Source organism: Rhinatrema bivittatum, chromosome 9 (genome assembly GCF_901001135.1).
Source record: "Rhinatrema bivittatum chromosome 9, aRhiBiv1.1, whole genome shotgun sequence".
NCBI classification, from domain to species: Eukaryota; Metazoa; Chordata; class Amphibia; order Gymnophiona; family Rhinatrematidae; genus Rhinatrema; species Rhinatrema bivittatum.
This window is the reverse complement of record NC_042623.1, coordinates 120,822,558-120,845,222: the sequence shown is the minus strand read 5'-3', so window position 1 is coordinate 120,845,222 and position 22,665 is coordinate 120,822,558. Positions and strand designations below refer to the sequence as shown.

The window sequence follows — 22,665 nt, the reverse complement described above, 5'->3', positions numbered from 1 at the left end:
CTATGCAGAATTTTGTAAAATTTTAAAATTTTGTATGCAGAATTAAATTTATTTTTTTTTTTGTGTAGAATTCCCCCAGGAGTAATACATGCATCACTTTGCACTTGTCCACATTAAATGTCATTTGCCATTTGGATACCCAGTCTCCCAGTCTTGCATGGTCCTCTTTAATTTCTCACAGAGCCCTTGTGATTTAGCAACTTTGAATAATCTTGTATCATCAGCAAATCTGATCACCTCAGTCGTTGTTCTTAGCTCTAGGTCATTTATAAATGTTAAAAAGCAGCCTGATGTAAACTCCTGACTTTTGCAGGTGCTGCTTTCAGTTCTTTCCTAACCAATTTTATCATGCTTTCCCTTTTGAATGTTAAATGCTATCACAGTAGATTTTCCTTACTGTCATCCCTCTAGTCAACAAGTCAGATTTGTTCATATTGAGGTAGATTTTAAAAACGTACGCTGGATTTTATAAGATACGCGCGTAGCGAGGGGTAATTTGGAATCTTTCTGCTCTATCTGCTTTTTACTTAAAGGCACCTGGGCTATTTTAGCATTAATTGCATCCTCTCTATCAGGATACCCTAACATCCCTGTTTTATTAGTATGCTTCAAAGATGCATCATTCCAAACCATGCACTTCTGAGTGACTGTCTGCTTTCCCCCATCATCTAGTTTAAAAGCTGTGCTATCTCCTTTTTAAAGGTTAGTGCCAACAGCCTGGTTCCACTCTGGTTAAGGTAGAACCCGTCCCGCCGGAATAGACTCTGTCTTCGCCAGAATGTTCCCCAGTTCCTAACAAATCTAAAACTGTCTTCCCTGCACCATTTGTTTCTCATCCATGAATTGAAACTCTGGAGCTCAGCTTGCCTCTGAGGTCTTGCATGGGAGCGTTTCTGAGAATGCAACTCTGGAGGTTCTGAATTTCAGTTTTCTATTTAAGAGCCTAAATTTAGCCTCCAGAACCTCCCTCCTGCACTTTCCTATGTCATTGGTAGCAACAGTTGGCTGCTTCCAAATGTGAAATCTGCTACCTTTGCATCAGGCAAGCAAGTTACCAAGTTGTCCTCGCACCCACTAGCCACCCAGCTATCGACATTTCTAATGATCGAATCACCTACTAAAATGGATGTCCTAATCCTTCCCTCCTGGGGCCCATCCTTAGTGCAAGAGAGAAGGTAAGGCTTCATCTGGCGGGCATGTCCTGCCTACAGTATCACCTCCTGCCACACAGAGGTGAAGGTCTCCTGCCAGGTGATTTTGCTTCTCCAAAGCAGCGCAAGGGCAGCTTGACACAAGTTGGGACCACTCTATGTCCCTGAAGGTCTCCTCTATAAGCCTTTCTGTCTGCTTCAGCCTAACACCCTTGCACCAGCCCTGCCGTATCACCACAGGGCATACAATCTAATTTTTTGAGATGCCACCAGGTACTTTTGACCAGGATTGGCAACAGGATACTGGGCTTGATGGGCCATCAGTTTGATCCATTATGGCAATTCTTTTATACCTCATGGGTAATCATAATGCAGAGAGATGTGAAGGCTTAATCCATGTTTTCATAACATTCAAAATTTAACTCCTGGTCAGAAGTAGAGGACTTGGGGCCAGTGTTAGTCTGTGTGGCTAAACCCAGAACTTGTGGTGTGCAGGGTCCACTACGCGGGGATTTGTGGGCAGAAAGCCTGATTTGTGCTTGCACTTTAAAGAGTGATTTATCCGTTGTTTGAGAGCTTGAAGCATTGAAAAACTTTAATATGAGCAAGTAAATAGCACTCCTTGAGACGCTGGTGTAAAGGTTTGGCATCTCCGTTTCATTTTTGTGAAAGTGGGCAGCATGTGCTTTAAAGAATGATTCATCCATTTTTTGTGAACATGAGGCATTGAAAAAATGTTAATATGAATAAGTAAATAGCACTCCTTGAAATGCCAGTGTAAAGCTAAGGTTTAATGATTTCAACCAGCTGATGAATATTGTTCAGATAATTCCATGAGGATTTTTGCAAAGCTTCGATTCGATACTTGTTTATTGCTGCCGTTGAGAAAATCACGTTCCGCTGATGAAGCCCATTAACAGGTAAAACAGAGGCCTCTTGTTGGTATTTGAATTAATATGAACAATGAATAAGTCACAATCTTAATGAACCATAGAGACTAATATATAACTGATTCTTTGATGTGACTTGATCTCTTGCACAATGCATTGTTAATTATTCGATGAAATGAATTTAATGTGTGCACTTTATATATGTTGTGATACTTTAATTGTTATATGCACTTTGGGACAGATTTTATAAAACTACGCGCGCGCGTACTTTTGTTCGCACACCAGGCGCAAAAAAAGTATGCCGGATTTCAATAGATATGTGCGTAGCAGCGCATATCTGTTAAAATCCGTGGTTGGCGCGCACAAGGCTGCCCAAAATCGGAAGCTTACGTGCGCCGAGCCGCACAGCCTGCCTCTGTTCCTTCCGAGGCCGCTCCGAAATCAGGTACTATAGAGGGTTCTCTATTTTAAGATAATTTTTCAATATCAGTTATTACTATATATATATATATATATATATTTGTGTGTGTGTGTATATATACACACACCCACACAATTTAATTTACAAAATTTGTAGTATGCTTTTTCAGAGACCAAACTGTACAGAGCAGATAATAGCAAAGAAAAACGACAACAGAAAGCACTGTTGCAGTATAATTCAAGACAAAAAGTAAAAGCTGCAGCATTTTACAGATATATATATATATAGCACACACAAACCTGTATTAGAAAGCAGTGATATTTTCCCTTTTCAATGGGATAACAATCCTGCCAAACAAGTCACATCAATCTTTCCCTCCTTTTTTTCAACGTTAGCATATTTCCAATATGATTTTGGTCATTTCTGTTTTGTCTGTTCTGCATTCAAAACACTCAACTATTTTTTGAACAAATGGATACATTCTCCCTATAGCTTTAAATTGATATTCACTGTCAAAAAAGATTTTCCAAATGACTTCTCATCATTTGCTCCCCTACGATTTATCCTTCATTCTATAAATATGCAGTTTAATGTTCCATTGCGAATCATTTCCAGCTGAAAAAAGTGTGTAATGGAATGAAAGGCAGTGACAGATGTCCTCTTATTCTGAGCACCAAAAGCAGAGCACACAAAAGATGGCAATGAAATTGTTTACAAAATTCACACAGATATAAGGTGATCTAATGCATATCGGCTCCCCGTGTTTTTGTATTTAGCAGAATGAACCCTTTCTCTGTTATATCTGTAAGTAATGAAAAGTTATCTTTTCATACAGGATCCTGCAGGAAGTTACAATTCTGAAAATATAGACATGGGGAGGGCAAATTTCAAAATCATATCCACAAGGTTTAGTCATGGAAATGGGCTTTTTGAAAATCGACCACTCTCTATAGGGGGTATAAGTGTGCACATTATTCACTTTAACCCGGAAACTGTATATAAGTGTTCCCTCAGGTAGGGTTAGATCAGGGAAGGCAACAATGCACATAGTTTGGGATTTTCAAAACTGTGTGTGTTGTTTTGCCTGGATAAAGTACTTGTAGAAAAAGTAGAAATCATTACAGATACTTTTTCCTATAGCAGTAATCAAAGCCAAACTCTGGGATGAATTTTCAAAACATCATGAGCGTAAAAATTACTATATACATGCATACATCACGTATTCCATATTCTATAAAAATCCAAAGTACACGCATATTTTACGTTTCACGCACATGTACACGCATAAAAAAGCAAGCTAGGATTATTCAAGGACAAGGCCAACACTTACACATGTAAGTTGCTATTTCAAAAGCCACTTGTGCGTATGCATTTGCAAACTTGCATATTTTTATAACTTCTAATTATCTGGCGTAAGTGATAGTAAACATGTTTATTATGTAGTACTGACTGGATAGGACATCTGAGTATACTGGGAGGAGTTCAGGCTAAAGAACCAGGAAGGTCTCGATGATCTGGAGAAAGATTGGGCAAATTGATGGACTAATGAATTTCATTTCTGCGCTGATGTTTTAAAATTGGCTGACTTGCACACATAAATAGTCCTACTTTACTTTCACCATTATTTTCCCTGCCTGATCTCATGAGCCTGTTTCAGCATTTTTGGGGGAAGGCATGCAGATAATGGTGGAGATGAAAGAGATGCATGCCAACCTTAGGAGTCTGCTTGATACGTTGGGACGCCTCATATAGTAGTTCACTGTGGATATGCAGGTTATTGCAATGAGGCTCCCACCATGCCAGCCAGACTCATCAGTCTGCAGTCCTGGCCTCCCTAGTTCCCTGGGTCTTTTTTATTTATGTAAATAGTTTGCCCCCCAGATTCCCCACCCCGTCCCAATTTTTTTTTACATTGTAAATAGTTATTTTAAAGTTTTATATTTTTTTTAATTTCTGTAAATTTTTTATATATTTGGGTTTATGTCGCTATGACTTTTTACATGCTATGGTTTATTTAGTATAACTGAATGGTATGTCTAAATCTTGTTAGATTCTTCATATCTGCCCTTACATCAGCATGTGTAGTAGATTTAGTTGTGTGAACCTTTCACTCCTAAAATTGTGAGCAGTAAGAAAGATCAGTAATCCAAAGGTATATCTCTCAGGGACTATGGTACTCCCCTAAGGGCACCATATTTGAGTGTATCCAAGCCACACACAGCAGTTATGTGTATATTACATTTCTAGTCTGTTAGATATCCCCTTAAATAACATCCCAGTTTAGGGAGATTAGGAGAACACGTGAGATTTCATTTGAAAACAGAGAAGAGGTGTTAGATAGACCTTCTGATTAGGAGCTGCATTAAAGTGAAGCCACCTACTTCTTAAAGGTCTATAAAGTTACTTACATGTCCCTTAGACTTCTGATGTAACAGAAAAAATGATCATGGTTTCAAAAACAGATATGCAATGCTTACCAGCCTTAAAACAGATCTCAAATTAATTTCCTACACCTAGCCTACCTTTATCCATGCTCACTCTGCCTAGGCTTACTGGTAAAAGCCAGCTATTTTCCTTAATGCTCTAAATGCCCATCTGCAAATATCTTCAATGACTAAACCAAAATGTTGAGCTCTCAAACACCTACCTTTCAAATGCTATCTGCCAGCTGGAAGACTGCTCAGCTTCAGCTCTATAAGTCATCCAACAACATGTGCTTTTTTAGAACTCTGACCAAAGCTCCCAGCTGGGAGCAATCAGTCACTCCTTCATGATCAAATTATCTGGCCCCCCTCACCCACCAATGGTAAATGGCATGGACTACGACACTGTCCAGATATCAGGGAATCATCAGAGTTTGTCTAGCACCTGGAGGTTAGTCAGAAATGTATCTGATAGCAGCTGTTTTCCATTCATAGTGATTAAAAGTTGGGAGGGTAGAAGAAAAGACAGTGTGTGACAAAATCTGGACCAGATATATTCTGGGATAAAGGGCACATCTAAATGATTAGCCGATACATAATGACAAATATATGGTACATTTGCAGAATGAGAGAAATACTTGTTCACAGGGAATAAAGCCAAGCCCCAATACATAATCATCCAGACCTCTGATGATAAAGTATTCATTCACACGTTCCATGGTTTGCTACATTCCAAGATAAACCTTTGTGGTAATGGAATAGCAGCAGCACCCATGGCATCAGGGAATGGCAGGATCCAGGCCAGGTATGTCCCATATAGCTATCTTTCTAGAGAATGAACAGACTGGATTCGATAATCCCAGAGGAGATGGATCCTGCTGTTATCCGTAGTATAGTCCAGGAAATCACAACTCACTCCTCTGGTCACACCTTGGTATTCAGGTGTTCAGGATATCCGCAATGAATAGACATGAGCTAGATTATCATGCACTACTAACATTGGTCCTCATTTACTAAGCATTTCCCCCATAAACACAGAATGGGAGAATGGCCTTAGTAAATCAGGACGGAGAAATTCCAAAAATCCACAACAGAAGCAATATTGCACACGATATACAAATAATCCAAGAAATTGTGCAGAATAAATTTAGTGTTCACGCATAGTTTGAATGGTGATCAAAATGTGTTTTACTTGGAATGGCAACTCCACAGTATTTTCATATAGCAAACTTATATACGGGCGGGTCCCCCGGCATGGACCCATGTTTCGCCGCGAGGCTGCGTCGGGAGGGACGAATATATCTTTAACAATTCTGTCACACTACCGGTCATCTTCCATGTTGAAAACATCACAGAATTGTTAAAGATATATTCGTCCCTCCCGACGCAGCCTCGCCGCGAAACATGGGTCCTTGTCGGGGGACCCGCCCGTATATAAGTTTGCTATATAAAAATACTGTGGAGTTGCCATACCAGGTAAAACACATTTTGATCACCATTCAAACTGGGGTAGATTTTCAAAGGGTTATGCGCATAACCCTTTAAAAATCCCCTGCGCGCACAAGCCCCAGGGCACGCGTATGTCCCGGGGCTTTGAAAGGGGGGCGGGGTCGTGGGTGGGGTGCTGGTCTGGGGGCGGGACCGAGGCCTCCGGCACAGCGGCTGTGCCAGGGGATGGCGCGCCGGCAGCTGGCCAGCGCACGCAAGTTACACCTACCAGAGGCAGGCGTAACTCCTTGAAATAAGGTAGGGGGGGATTTAGATAGGGCTGGGGGGTGGGTTAGATAGGGGAAGGTGGGGAGGAATGGAGGAAAAGTTCCCTCCAAGGCCGCTCCAATTTCGGAGCGGCCTTGGAGGGAACGGGGAAAGCCATCGGGGCTCCCCTAGGGCTCGGCGCGCGCAAGGTGCACAAGTGTGCACCCCCTTGCGCGCGCCGACCCTGGATTTTATAACATGCGCACGGCAGCGCACGCATTTTATAAAATCGGGTGCACATTTGTTCGCGCCGGGTAGCATGCACAAATGTACCCCACGCGTGCTCGTTTAAAAATCTGCCCCAAAAAGCATGGACACTAAATTTATTTTGCACAATTTCTTGGATTCTTAGTAAATGAGGCCCATTGTATGCTGATCTGTCTCATGCCATATAATTGTGTACATGCAGAAAACCTGACTTACCTCGGTATGCCCTTAGGACTAGGTTGAGAATCTCTATTATAAATTATCTCTGCACTGATTATAAATTGTACACATATAGCACATCAATAAGAAGATGCACATGGAATAACAAGCAACAATGAACACACGTAATTTTCCTATCTATTTTAATGAGTTACATGTGAAATAATTACCTGCATAAATCCACACCCCATACACGTGTATGCAGGTATAAAAGGGTTGATTCCTCCTGCATGTCTTCCTACTTGCACCATGTTCCAAATGAGTGGAGCACTTGTTAGGAAGTCCAGCTTCCTACCTCAGAAAGTGGACCTTCTTGTCAAGGAGATCATGAAGGTCCAGCATTTCCTGTATGGCCCCCAGTCAGGAGAGTGGGATTCTATAGAAAGGAGCAGCTGCAGGAGAAGATCTGTCACAGGGTGAATATGATATTTCACAACAACTGCAGTATCAATGAATTGAACTACAAGTGGCTGGTCATCTAACAGCTGGTGAAGAAGAAGCAGGCCAGGAGGACAGCTGAGGAACCTGACAGCCAGGTCAGCTTCACCATAGCGGAACAGTTGGTGCTCAGCACCATATTGGATGCAGCTGTGGGAGGGGTTGGCCACTTGGACATCTCCCAACCAGAACACCAGCAAGGTGAGCATTATATGTAGGGAAATCAGATAGAGTGTGTGCAAGGAATATTATCTTATGTATGATATACATGGCCATCATCCAATGATGGTTCTAGGCACTTGGGCACACTGGGAGGGCCAATGAGCACCCTAGTCCTCCTGACCACCTGGGGTTTGTAGACAGGCTGAAAAGCAGAGTATTGCATTAGCCCTAATGCGTTTGTAGGCATTGAGACTTTTCCAGCTTCTTTCTCAAAATCTCCAATAGAACATTCTATACACCTACAGTGAGGGAGAAGCAAGATAGACCGATGGCTTTGAACTGAGTGGATTTAAATTCAGTTCAAACTGAATGGGGTTTTAGTATTGTGTAGCTACAGAACATGTATGCACTCAGAAACTACTGAAAACCACTTTCCTGTAACCTCTAAACCCACAAAACTAGACACCTCTTTGGAACAGACACCACTATTATCTGGTCCTTTTCCCCCAGTAAAAGGTAACCTTGGATGCTATCTTATTCTCCAGTTCTCTATATTTAGATTCAATTAGCAACCCTTTTCCAGATCACACCATTTTCTGCAAATGTACTACAGCAATGCTTTCTATACAGTTTGAGGTGTAGCCAGGCCTGGATTTGTCAATAGGCACACTAGGCTTGTGCTTAGGGTAGTAGACTGGCTGAAGATTTGTTGCATTTCAGCTGTGCTGAATCTCACTGAGCAGAGAACAGCCCTCTGTTTCGTGATCCAGTCCCTCTTGTACAGGCAGTATGCAGGGAACAGAAGAGCCTGCAGCAGACAAAGCAAAGGGGGAACATTTTGGGGAGATTAGGAGAGGCTGAGTAGAGATCGTTGGAGGGTGGGAAGAGAGGCTGGAAGATGAGAGGGGGGATTGACTGGGAGATGTATATCTGTGTGTGAGAGAGAGGGGAACAAGGGAAGGGGTAATGTATGAGAGAGAAGGGATTGGTGCCAGGTGTGTGTGTGTGTGTATATGTGTGTGTGTGTGTCATATTGGTTAGGATGTCAGAGAAGGGATACAAGGAGGAGCAGGACCAGAGCATAGTAGGGACACCCTCCTCTCCTCCCCACACACTGCAATTCAAATCCTCCCTCCCTTGATCTTGGATTCTCTCTGCCAGATCCTAGAACCTCCGTTCTCCCCAGATCCTGGAACCCACACCCCAACTCTGCCTTCTCTCTCTTCCCCTTCCTCTATTTATGTATTTATTTATTTATTTATTTATTTAAAGTCTTTTCTATACCATCGCAACGGTTTACATGTAGGCAGATAAGTCCCCATTGAAAATTCCTAATCTTCTCCATCTTCCAACCTCCTCAGCCCTAGTTCTTTCATTCTCACACTCCTCCCCATTTCTCCTTACACCATTCCTGAATCTCCTCCCTTCCTCTTCCTGTCCCCGAGTTCTCTCTGTATTGAAACTTGAGATTGTTTCTTCACCCAGTAAAAATAAAATAAATTATACTAATAATTAAAGTGTAAAACTACTTTAGTTTTATAATGCAATGTAGAAGATGAAAATGTTTGCCAATTTGCTTCAGAATTTTTAAATTTATGCCACAGGATCTACCTTTGAGCCGCCACAGGAAATTAGGGGACTGTGCCATAGACCTTCCTCCCTATTGTCCAACCATGGATGGGGGGGGAGTGGGGAAGAGAGTGATGACAGCACCAACAGTGCCTAGGAGTGCCAAAATTGTAACTCCATCACTGGGTGTAGTTGGAGGTGCTATATTAGGGATCACTGAACCATTCTTTTAGGCATAAAGGAAGACCTACTGTGTGTGAAGAGAAATACCCACAAAGCATGTATAATTAAAGTATGTATTATTTTCAGTGTTAAAGGGGAGCAGGCTGGCAAGGATTCAGATAGGCCAGGCACAATTTGCCACTAAGGGGCAAGATGGCATGGGTGCTGCCTTCTACCTCTGAGGAGGACATAGAGGCAGAAAAGGTAGGAGCACAGGAGCAGTGACAGCCCAAGGAGGAGGAAGACCCAGTGGGATGTCCCTTTTTCACAGTAACCTGATGTTGACTAGCTTGCAGGTGGCCAGCAGTAGGGCAGCTCAACAGAGGAATAGCTTGTCTATCCTCCAGAAGAGGAGATGCAATTCACTTGTGCAGAGAGGCTAATACTCAATATGTGGTACTCTTTAAATCTTACTCCCCTTATTACAGGCTTTCAGAAGACATGTGACCAATGGACTCGACATGTTATTAAAGCAAACAGAAATTGTAACAAAGGTAAACTTACTGCATGCTTCCAGCAGCCCCAGTCCTCTCTCCCCTCCTCCCGAGGCTCCCCTGCCGCCCGGGGGCAGCCGGCGGCGAAAGCGGCTTCCAGCAGCCCCGTCGGCGAAGGTGCATGAACGCACGTTCAATTTGGGCGCTCAAGGCAGCGAAGGCGCATGAGCGCACGCCGTGACCTGAGCGCCCGGATGGACGTCCGAGGTCATGGCGTGCGCGCATGCGCCTTCGCTGCTTGAGCGCCCAAATTGGACGTGCATTCATGCATCTTCGCCGGCGGGGCTGCTGGAAGCCACTTTTGCCGCTGGCTGTCCCCGGCAGGCAGGGGAGCCATGGTGGGCGCCTCGGGAGGAAGGGAGAGAGGACTGGGGCTCCTGGAAGCATGCAGTAAGTTTTACTTTTGTTACAATTTCTGTTTGCTTTAATAACATGTCGAGTCGATTTTTGCCCTGCGCCTTGCTTCAGGAGGGGGGGAGAGAGGACTGGCAATCCCCGATGCCCGAGCATAGGAGAACCATCCACTTCCAATGACATCCACTTTCAAATGACAGGTACCAGCGCACCCAGGATACTGTATAGGCGCTGTATAGCGCTCTATACAGTAAAATGGATTTTGCTTCATGGACGCGCTTTGGACGCGGCTTGCATTTGCATCTAATTTAAATACTGTATCAAGCAGTATGTGATCCGAACTGTGCGTGCAGCAAACGAGGGTGCGCCCAGCACTGCCGCACTCTTTCTAACGCGTCCTTACTGTATCGGCCTGTAAGTTACTTTTGAATATCGACTTCAATGAGCAAATATTTTTACTCACGCAAAAAGTTAGCAGGCTCAGAGGCAAGGTTAGATTGAGTGAGGCATCAAGATGCGTAGTTTTGCAGTTCAAAACTGCACACATTGCTTTTCAAGGAAAAAATATCCACAGAAGAAGTAAGTGCAAATCTCTGTGAGTACTTTTACCCTAGGCAATTTTCAAAGGGAAAGTACAGATGTACTTTCCTTTTGAGACCTGATGCAAACTCATGAGGACTTAAACCCACGGACTTTGAAACTACCTGCATAGTTTTGAAAATTGAGTCTTTATTCTGTTTTACTCTAGTAGTTTAAAATAGCATCAAAACACAAATTGCCTCTCTGGCAGTTGCAATTAATGAGGATCTATTGCGTAGTCTGAGATGCCTACTAAACAGAATGATCAAGAGTAAAATGTTTAGCTGTTTGACAGGATAAATAACATTTATTATATAAATATGTTTACCTTTCATATGTAAATAGAAATCACAAATTGTTTTCTTTCGGTAAAGGATTCACATAACAGGGAAGATTCAAAAAAATGCAAATAAGCCACTCTTTCCTTGTATTCTGCTTGGGGATTTGAAGAAAGCTTTAATGAAGCATCAAAGCTAGGAAAATCTAATATGTTCTATGCAATACGTTTTTAGCAAGTAAATATCTAATGTTTGCTAGTAAGATTGATGATTCAACTAATTCTGTGCTACCTACTCTCTTTGATGTTGGTAATTCCATCTAACCTGAAATTTCTTTAGTGTTTGACTCTTGCTCCACTTTTACTTCATCTCATGAGTAAAACTGTCTTTTTTTGTCCTGTTTTCCTGTTATGTGGACCATAGGAATCAAACTATACAAATCAATATTCCCCAAAGGGAATAACATATACTTATTAACTTGTGAGACTCAAGGCTTCTAATTGTTTTCAGTTTTTCTCACTCTCACAACACTAAAGATGAATAATAGATTAGAAAGTTGATCTGAGACTGGTTTCCTCTGGCCCAATCGAGTATCAGGCTGCAGATTTAGATTTGTGTTACACAGGATAACTTTTTCCCATTTCAGACCAGTGCCTGATTGGGAATGTTTTGACATGACATATATATATATTTCTTTATTTATACATTTATTAACCGCTTATCAGCTTTTCTATGTGGATGATGGATCAGTAGATGTAAAGTGGTTTGAATGAGACTTCTGAAGCTGTTAGGCTAGAATGACAGCTGTGACGAGCATTAACAGCTATTATAGAAGCTTAGTGTTGAATGAGCAACGACTGCTTGAATTTAGGGACATCAGTTGGGCACTGTACTCAAGTATAGGTACCGAAACCTTATCCTTGAATATAGGCGCCTAACTACTTTTAGGCATCCTAACTTGAAGTGCATTTTGGGGGGTAATTTTCAAAAGGATTTACACGTGTAAATGTAACATACTAGTGTAGCAATTTTCAAAATCCATTTACCCGCATAAAGTGCTCTTACGCTATAAATCCTATGGACAATTCAATGGCATGTATTCTAGTAATTTTCAAAAGCCCCTTTACATGGGTAAAGTGCATTTACACTTGTAAAATCCATTTTTAAGCATGTAAAATGGCCCATAGTATATAAGGAAGCCTAACGTTAGTCCCCTATAGTCATTATCCTGACCTGGCCCTGCCCCTTTTTTAGAAGCCTAAATTTAGGTGCTGAGGTCCAGCACATTTTTTATCTCAGAAGTCTAGGCGCATGAAAGTTAGGTGCCTAGAGCTTTTGAATATCGGGCTCATGGGGTGCTTTTGCAATTCATTATGCTACTTCATTGGGAGGTCTAGCTGTTTCAATAAGAAGTGAGTAAAGCAGGTAGCTGCATGGTTTTGGGAACGCTTTCTAACAGATTGGTTGAAGGAAGGGGTAAGGTTCTTAATCTTACCTTTACTGACAATTCACGTGAAACGTTTCATTTATATCAATTAAGTTTCCAGGTGTTTTCTGTTATTGGAAGAATAAATATTGATTGCTTGCTAATAACATTTAATTGCTGCCAGGAGATTGTACTGGGAAGAGGGGCATTTTAGATATTTATTTTATATAATTGCTTTACTTAATATTTCATTGTTTCCAATACTTCAGCATTAGTGATGCAATGCCAATATTTTTTTAACACACACAGTATCAGCATTCTGATAAAAAATTATTGCGATATGTGGTTATGTGTTTGTGGTGAGGGAGGGATGTGGGAAGATTGTATGTAGGGGAGGTCTGTGTGGTATTGCATGGGGAGGAGTGTGGGGATATGAGTGGGTGGGGGGTTATGGGTGTTTGAATATATGTAGTAGGACTCTGTATGTGGAAAGGTTCTGTTGGGGATGTATAGGGGAGTGTATATGTGGTGTGTGGGGCATGGGGCGTGCAGCAGGAGAAGGGTGCCTTGAGGGGGGTGTATGTAAGATTTGTAGAGGTATGCATGTGTCTTTGGGCATGTAGGGTATGTACTATATGAACGGGTTGGGATGGTATATGTGGAAGTACATATGGAGAGGTGTATTTTGGGGTTCTATGTGGAGTAGAGATGTGCTTTAATTTGAAACAAAACAAATAACATTTCATTTATTTTCATTTTATTAAAAAAAAAAAAACAACAAAATTAAAGCAGTAGCCCCGTCCTCTGATAACAAAAAATACAACAAAGTTATGTCAGGTCTTTACCTGAAACCCAGACATAAGCATTTTCACAGGGCAGGAGCAATCCCTGTATAGTCCTGTCCCACTGGACCTCTAATCAGAATGGCCCCGGCGGGCCCTGAGAACAGTGCCATTTTGTTGTATAGCAGTATACCTTACCCCCTACAGAGGTACCTCAGTACAACAAGCCTTAGGACCCACCGGCGCCATTTTGAATCGAGCTCCATTGGAGCAGCAGCATCTGGGGATCACTCTTGCCCAATAAAGATGTTTACTGTTGTAGGCATCCTAAGGGGGTGGAGGATCCAGGTAGGTAGGTAGGTGTGATGGGAAAAAATGCCCAGCAGGACCTTTGATTTTAGAATGACAATTTTTGCAGCGGATAGAGGCACAGAGGCTGGCTGCTGCCATTTTTTTTAATGTGAAGCAAAATGAAAACAAACAAAAAAAAGAAATGGAATTAAAACCCCTCATCAACAAAATGAAATGAAAAATAACACTGCATACTCCTAGTGTAGGGTGGGTGGGGGTGGGGAAGGAGGCCATGGGAGGACTTTGGATGGGCGAGTCTTGGGTGGGTGTGGGGAGTTCTGTGTGTCAGTGATATGCATGTGGGGAGAGGGGGTTGGGGGTGTATTTTTGTCTGTGTATAAGGATATGTGTGCGTGAGAGTACGGAGTGTGTATGTATGTATGACAGATATGTGTTTCTAGAGCTGTGTAGGGGGAGTATGTGTAAGTATTTATGTGGGGGTGCTTGTGTGGGAGCTCGGCATGGGTTGTGGGTGCGTGCCGAGGGTGTTGGATGATAAGTGTGAGAGAACATAGCTTGAAAGGAGCCATTCTTTTGCCTGCTGCTTTAGGTTTTTTTTCCTGTCAATATTCTGCAGCATGCATACCAGCTGTTTATCATGGCAAAGCAATGGAGATTTTTGGGAGGGTTCATTCCCCATAAATATTGATCCAATGTTTGTGTGTGTTAACTGTCTGAGATAGTTCCAGTTTCTTTCAATGAGCCAAATTTGGTGACTTTCTGTCCTTTCTTTGAAAAGTTATTTTGCCTCAGTCTGACAAAGAAATAAACGGACAGATAAACAAAAGGTAGACATTGACCCCGTTAACCTAATTCTTTCTAACATGCCTTATGTTGGAAAGCATAAACTAGCCATCTTTTTAAACACTAGATAATAGCAGTTTTGATAAGTGGAATTTGATTTTTCTAGTGCCCTAAGGAAGAGATGCATGGAGCTTAGATTACCTACTGTTGTATTTTCAAAAGTCATAAAACCAGAGACTGCACCACAATTAATACTTGTTCTAACTGTCAGTGTGTTTGTCTTCCTAATTCAGCCAAAATTAGAGTGTAAAAAGGATATGAACAAAAACAGACTTTTCCCACTGTACTCTGCAGTTCTTGCTCACTGTGTTTTCTGGCAATTTCAGGGCCATAATAATCAGAAATGGGGAAATTATTCCGATGTCTTCAGAATTCACACCTGAAACTGAACGTCAGCGGCTGCAACATCTGGTAAGGCATACAGTAGCCCCTATAAACACATTGATTCCAAGTAGTGCTTCACCACAGAACATACTGAAAGTTCACTTTAGATATTTTGGTCTCTACACCCCTATAACCCCTCTGCTGAAGTCGCTGCATTGGCTCCCGCTGCATTCCTGCATACAGTTCACGTTTCTCTTACTCACAAGTGCCTTTACTCTGCAGCTCCTCACTACTTCTCTTCTATTATCTCTCTGTACACCCCTCCTTGTGCACTCCACTCAGCAGGCCAGCCACTCCTATCTATGCCCTTCTCCTCTACTGCCAGTTCCTGACTCCATACCTGGCTGCACCATGTGCTTGGAATAAACTTCCTGAGCTGGTGCGTCACGCTCCCTCTCTTGCCTTGTTTAAATCCCATCTAAAACCCCACCTTTAGAAGGCTGCTTTTAAATCTTAAACTTGATTGTTTGCCTTCAGTCTCATGAACTAATTAATTAACCATTGTCTTATATATGGAAGGCCCCAAGTCCTCAGTTTGTCTTTATTAGATTGTAAGCTGTATTGAGCAGGGACTGTCAGGCCAATTCAGTATGGTGCGCTCAGGCCGAGCACACCGTTAGCCCCCGTTTTGCCGGCACCAGGCAAGTGTACAGAAAAGCAGAAAAAACTGCTTTTCTATACACCCTCCGACTTAATATCATAGCGATATTAAGTCGGAGGCCCCAAAAATTAAAAAAAAAAAAAATCTGCCCACGAGTTGGAAAATGGACGCTCAGTTTTGCCGGCGTCCATGTTCCGAACCCATGGCTGTCAGCAGGTTCGACAACCAACGCCGGTAAAATTAAGCGTCGGCTGTCAAACCCGCTGACAGCTGCCGCTTCCACCAATAGGGAGGCGCTAGTGTCCCTAGCGCCTCCTTATTGGCACGGGCCCTTATTTGAATACTGAATCGCGTGCCCAGGAGAGTGGCCTGGGCGCGCATTGGGAGAGCGGGCGCTCGCCTCTGAGCACCGGCTCTCCCGCGCAGTTTACTGAATCGGCCTGTGTGTACATGGAGTAGCACCATAGAAATGTGGAGTAGTAGTAGTTACAAGTTACCAGAGATGCATATACTGTCCATAGCACAAAATCAGAGTCACAGTTGCCTAGGAGTTGAAAAGCTTCAATTAACAACTCAGCCAGATCCATGGGCAGAAATCTAGTGTTGTGAGTACTACAGATTCTGAAGGGTATAAGAATTAGGAAGTAAAATTGCAGGTTCAATAATATTTACTTTATTCAATCTCAAAAATAATACTTAATGAAGACAAGGCAGGGCCAGTGCTTCCATTGGGCAAATTATGTGCTTGCCTAGAGCACCAAAATGCTGGGAGTGGCAAAATCCTGCCAATGCGAGGACCAGTGGGATGCTCTGTCCCACCAATACCGCCAACGGAGGGAGCTCTGGGCTGGAACTGCCATGGGTTCACCTAGGGTGCCAAATTCTCTTGCATCAGCCCTGAGACAGTGCATTGTACCCATGAGCCTGTGATGGGCATAGCTGCATGTGGCTTTCCTTATATACGGTCCCCTTCAGCTTTAACATACGAAAAGAAATATGTTGTAAGAAAGAGAATACTGAAGGGAGTGGTGTACTTTATGACATAGGTAGTTCAAAGTGACCCTTATTTTTATTTTTTATTTTATTTATTTAAGGTTTTTATATACCGGCAATCATGAGAACATATCTTGCTGGTTTACATGAAACGGGAGTGCATTAAATACATCAAACTAGAACTCAGGTGACCGAAAGTACAGTTACAATTAACAAGGGTGGCAGAACTTGGTGAAGAGGAAGAAAAAGGAAAGAATAAATGGTTAAACGATATACAAGTCACATTACAAGTTATGTACAAATGGCATGATTAATGGCTGAATGTTTTGAGGAGTCCTTGGGTTGTGTCCTTGGATTGTGTCATTAAATTGTGTCTTGGAAAGCTTGCTTGAATAACCAAGTCTTAAGTCTTTTCCTAAAAGTTGGGAGGCAAGGTTCCAGTCTGAGATCTGTGGGCAATGAATTCCACAGAAGGGGGCCAGCTGTGGAGGTGGCGCGATCTCTTAGGGTAATGTGTCTAGTCGTTTTTGCAGGGGGAACTTGGAGTGTGCCTCTATAAACATCTCTGGTAGGTCTTGTCGAGTTGTATACTTGGAGAGGAAATTGAAGATCGAGGGAAGTGCATTGATGTATAGTTTTGAAAATGATACATATGGTTTTGTACATGATACGGAAGTATACGGGTAGCCAATGTAGCTCTTTCAGGATGGGAGATATGTGGTCTCTTTTTCTTGTGCCTGTTAGTAGTCGGGCTGCTGAATTTTGCACCATCTGTAATGGTTTGGAATAGGAAGAAGGCAGACCTAGCAATAGGGAGTTGCAATAGTCTAATTTTGAAAAAATGACTGCCTGGATGATCGTTCTGAAGTCTTGAGCATGGAAGAGAGGTCTTATCCTTTTCAAGACCTGGAGTTTATAGAAGCAGTCTTTGGTTGTTTTGTTGATGTGTGCCTTGAAGTTTAGCCGGTTGTCCAATAACACTCCTAAGTCTCTAACTTGTGCAGTAGGTAGGTTGGTGGGAAGAGTAATGTTAGGTGTATTGTTCTCGGGAGAGATGAGTAGGATTTCTGTCTTGGAGGAATTTAAGATGAGGTGAAGGCTGTTGAGAAGTTGTTTGATTTTTTGGTGGCATGATTCCCAGTAGTCAAGAGTTTTAGAGTATGTGTCTTTGATGGGGATGATGATTTGAATATCATCTGCGTATAGGAAGTACTTTAGATTGAGGTCAGTGAGAAGTTGGCAAAGAGGAAGCAGGTAAATATTGAATAGAGTCGGAGATAATGAAGAACCTTGTGGGACTCCTATGGCAGAGTCAAATCTTGAGGATTCCTTGTTTTGGAGTTTAACTTTGTAACCTCTGTTGTTGAGAAAGGTTTTGAACCAAGATAGGACGGTGCCGCAGATTCCTATGGACGATAACTGGTTTAAGAGGATGGTGTGGTTGACCGTGTCGAATGCTGCTGATAGGTCTAACAAGATCAATAGAAAAGAGTTTCCTTTGTCGAGGCCCAGTAAGATATGGTCTGTCAACGAAGTGAGGAGGGATTCTGTGCCTCGATTTTTACGGAAGCCGTGTTGTGGGATGAAGAGAAGATTGTTGTCTTCGATGAAATCTGAGAGTTGAGAGTTCACTAGTTTTTCCATGATCTTTGCGATGAATGGGAGGTTAGCTATGGGGCGGAAGTTGTTAGGGTCCTTCGGGTCTAGGTTGGGTTTCTTTAGGAGCGGTGAGATTGAGGCCATTTTAAGATCATCTGGGAAGGTTCCTTGGGCTAGAGAGCAGTTGATGATATTTTTCAATGAAGTGGCTATTGTGTCTGGAATAGCTAGAAGAAGTTTGGAGGGGATGTGGTCTGCAGGATGAGACGAAGGTTTCATTCTTCTCAGGATGGTTTGTATCTCCGTGGAAGAGACGGGTTCAAAGGTGTTTAAGCTGACGTTTTTGAGGGCAGGTTGTTGATATGTCTGGAGGTCGGCTGTATTGGAAGGCAGTTGTGTTAAGAGATTGGTGAAGTTTTGAAGTTTTTATGCATGATCATGATGAAGCTGGGGCTTCACACATGCTGAAACAGCCTGGAGAGACAAAACAGTTGCAGACTCCGGTCTGGAGGTCCCCTGAGAACACTGTTTCAAAAGGGAAAGAAAAACTGAATAAGAGTTGGGTAGGGGAGTGGAAAGCCAGACACAGCAGGAAGCCCAAGTTTGCTGGGAAATGTAGTTTGGAGACTTTTTGCAGAGGAGCAGTTAAGGATGAAAGCAGCAGCCACCGAAAGCTATGTTAATAACTGGGAGACGCAACTGAGGCAAATTAAAAAGTTGTTAGCTTTCGTCAGGGTGGTTAAAAAAGAGAGAGCTCTGCCTACAGAAAGAGAGAGACAGAACCAAATTGGGGAAGGGGGGGGGGGGGGGGGGCAGGCTTACCTGGACCCAGAAACAGATGCCTACAGCCTTTGGTAGTGCCTTTAAATCTGCAGAAGGTACAGTTGGGAAGTAAATGCAGTATGGGCCTGGGAACTAGGACTGGCCTACAGCTGACTGTTAAGGTACTTTGCTGAGGTGATCTTAGTGTCTGAATAAAGAAACTGGAAATTTAAGTTTGGCATTAACACTGAAGTCTGGAATAAGGTTGTTTTTATTGCGACAGGCTCTGAGCAGTGTGTTCCAGAAGATTGTCAGTGGTTTGTGCAGAACTTAGGCAGCAATTTATGACATTATATAGAGTTGGTGCATTTATTTGCATATATACAAGAAGTTAATTTAGTATATTGTCTTTTAATATTTGGCAATGATATTATTTTATTCATTGCACTTGACATTTTTCATATACAACATTGTCTAGAAGACTATTTATTTTTTGTATGTGGTTTTTGTTTTTTTTTTGGTTTATATTTGAGGACAATATCCTGTCTCCACAGCTGCTTTCCTATTTATTCTCAGTGTCCTATTTCCACAGCAGCTTGTCTGTTTCTGTTACTGACGCTGTTGTTCATGCTTTACTTTGCATAGTTTCTGTGTTTGCTGTTATACTGCCAGTTGGTGAGCGGCCCTCCTGTTCACAGCTTCTATTGTACTCAGTGCAGTTGGCTCTAAAGAGTTAACCTCTGACTTGAAGCAGAGGTTTCGGTAGGGAGGGGGCCTTGTGGTTTTTCTCTCAACTCTGGTCACCTCTGCACACACAGGCACAGCTAGAGTATTTTAAAAAGCACACACGCAATTGCACAGACGATTTAAAATTCCAGCGTGAGTATGCTTGGATGCTCATGTACATGGGTGACCATGCGCTCTTTTTAAAGGTACCATATCATGTTTTATTTCCTTTTTTGTCTATGGGGGAAAGCTTAGTAAATCAGTCCTTAAAAGATGTAAACACGTAAAATGAGTTATGGGAGCAGACTGAATCTGCCTAAGTGAATTTTCAGCTCATTGAAAGTACACGCACATTTTCACAACATATGTACTTGTAGCCACATTAAAAGGAGGCAATGGGGTGTGAAGGGAGGCTCCACTCCTGGTAGATAAGTAAAATGATTCTTTAAAAAACTGGAACTCTAAGGTCATACATCAGTGGAAAGGCAGGATTGGCTCAGCTTCTCCCTACAAACATGGAATTATATGGTAACCCTAACCACAATCCACTTACATTGGAGCATTGTGATGGAATGCACTAACCTTCAACATTACATTTTATTAAAGGTCTATGGCTATCAACTATGTATTAACATATGTGAAAATATGTTGGGCCAGGAGGGACTAGGGTTACTGTAGTATACAACTTTCCAAACCTGTTCTGGTGACCCACAGACAGTAGGTCTTTCAGGATATCCACAATAAATATGTATGAGATAAATCTTCCTATACTAGTTTTCCAATGCATACAAATAGATCTCATGCATATTTATTACAAATATCCTAAAATCTTGAAAGGCTAGAGGGTCACTAGTTCAGGTTTGGAAAATCCTGCTGTAGAGGTTTACTACTACCGCAGCAATACAGATATACTTAAGAAATAGTTCCTGCTCTATGGAGCTTACAGTTTAAAAACAAACATACATGACAAACAAGCGTCAAAAGGAAGTGTATGTATTGTAGAGAAGTGGCTAGGCATTAAAAGCAGCCTCAAAAAGGTGAACATCTAAACTGGATTTGAATGAGAGGAAGTCTGTTCCAGACATACTGCGCAGCAAGGTGAAAAGCACAGTGCAGGAATTAGTAGTGGGAAGAGAAGAACACAGATAATAGTGACTTGCCCGTTGAATGGCGTTAATAAGGAAGAGTGTATGGGAAGGGAAGGGAAGACAGATAAAGAGGAGTTGCAGAATGAATGCATTTGTAAGTGAATAACAGAAGCTTGAACTGTATGCGGAAGTTTGATGGGGAGCCAATATAGCAACTTGAAAAGGGGGGTTACATAGTCACAGCAACATTTATTTATTTACTTGTTTATTTTTGATTGTATTGCACAAATCTTTGACATTCTGTGCAGATTTCAACTAGCATACACAATTATGCGTAAACAATATAACATAGAAAAAACATGCTTCTTCTTAAACATTTTACATCATCAGATACAGATAGATAGTTAGAAACATGAAGGCAGAAAAAGACCATCTGGCCTATCAAGTTCGCCCATCTGTCCAATTAATTTAGCATTATAATTCTCATCACTTCCTTAGAGATTCCCTATATTTATCTCATGCTTTCAACCTCATCTCAAGACCCCTCGCTCTAGAGCAGTGGTTCTCAACCCTGTCCTGGGGACCCCCCCAGCCAGTCGGGTTTTCAGGATATCCACAATGAATATGCATGAGAGAAAATTTGCATACACTGCCTCCATAACATGCAAATTTTCTCTCATGCATATTCATTGTGGATATCCTGAAAACCCGACTGGCTGGGGGGGTCCCCAGGACAGGGTTGAGAACCACTGCTCTAGAGCCTCCTTTCCATTGAAAAAGGCTCACCTCCTATGCATGGAAACCTTTGAGATATTTGAATGTTTCTATTGTATCTCCCCTATCTCACCTTTCCTCTAAGGTATACATGTTTAGATCTTTAAGTCTCTCCCCATATGCTTTAGAACAAAAACCACTGACTATTTTAGTAGCCACTCTCTTGACCGACTCCATCCTGTTTGTATCCTTTTGAAGGTGCAGTCTCCAGAATTGTACACAGTATTCCAAGTGAGGTGTCACCAGAGACCTATACAGGGGCAATATCACCTCCCTTTTTCTGCTAACCATTCCTCTCTCTATGCAGCCAAGCATCTTTCTGGCTTTTACCGTTGCTTTATCCGCCTCTTCGACCACCTTAAGGTCATCAGATACAATTATTTATTTATTTATTTATTTATAAATATACCGAACTTCATGGTTAAATACCATATCAGATCGGTTTACATCGAACGGGGGATAGAGAAACTTGTAACAGAAATGGAACAGTACAATATAATCAGAAGAGAGCAGTAAGTTACATTAAACAAGGACTATAAACTTGGAGGCTTTACAGCTTAGAAGTAAGAAGAATAAAAGGCCCGAGAAGGGCAATAACTTAAACACAAAAGTTGTAATGGATTCAGATTAAACAGGAAAAAATATTATTTGAGGAGTTAGGATAATCATAATAATAGGCAACATAAATAGTAGCATTGTTCCGTAGCTCGTGAATAGGTTGTTTGTCTATTGTGAGTCTGAAGGATCCGAGAAGGCTTGTTGGAACAGCAAAGTCTTAAGTTTTTTTTTGAATGTTAGTAGGCATGGTTCCAGCCTGAGGTCTGCGGGGAGGCTATTCCAGATGTTTGGACCTGCAAAAGAAAAAGCTCGGACCCTAGATCCTACTCTTCTTTTGTGCTTAGAAGAATTTCACCTCCAATACTGTACCTGTTCCTTGGGCTTTTGCATCCTAAATGCATTACTCTGCGGTTTTTAGCATTAAATCTTAGCTGCCAGATGGTAGACCATTCCTCAAGCTTCACTAGATTCCTCATCATGTTTTCCACTCCTTTCTGGCTGTCCACCCTGATGAGTTTGGTATCATCAGCAAAAAAACCAAACCTTTCCAGATAATCCTTCTGTTATGTCGCTCACAAAAATGTTGAAAAAAACAAGTCCGAGGATTGATTCCTGAAGCACAGCACTAATAACAACCCCTTCCTCTGAGAAAAAT

The 22,665-nt window shown here is 42.0% G+C and overlaps 1 protein-coding gene across 2 annotated transcripts in view; it reads left to right on the top strand.

Moving 5' to 3' along the window:
• PPM1H (protein phosphatase, Mg2+/Mn2+ dependent 1H) overlaps window positions 1-22,665 on the top strand; it is a 286,682-nt gene that overhangs the window by 172,759 nt on the left and 91,258 nt on the right. For both annotated transcript variants that reach the window (XR_003858625.1, XM_029615841.1), the window contains exon 5: window positions 14,852-14,936. Coding sequence is in view for 1 of the 2 variants with exons in the window: in XM_029615841.1 (XP_029471701.1) it covers window positions 14,852-14,936 (85 nt within the window). In the remaining variant the exon portion in view is untranslated. The remainder of the gene's footprint in view (window positions 1-14,851; window positions 14,937-22,665) is intronic.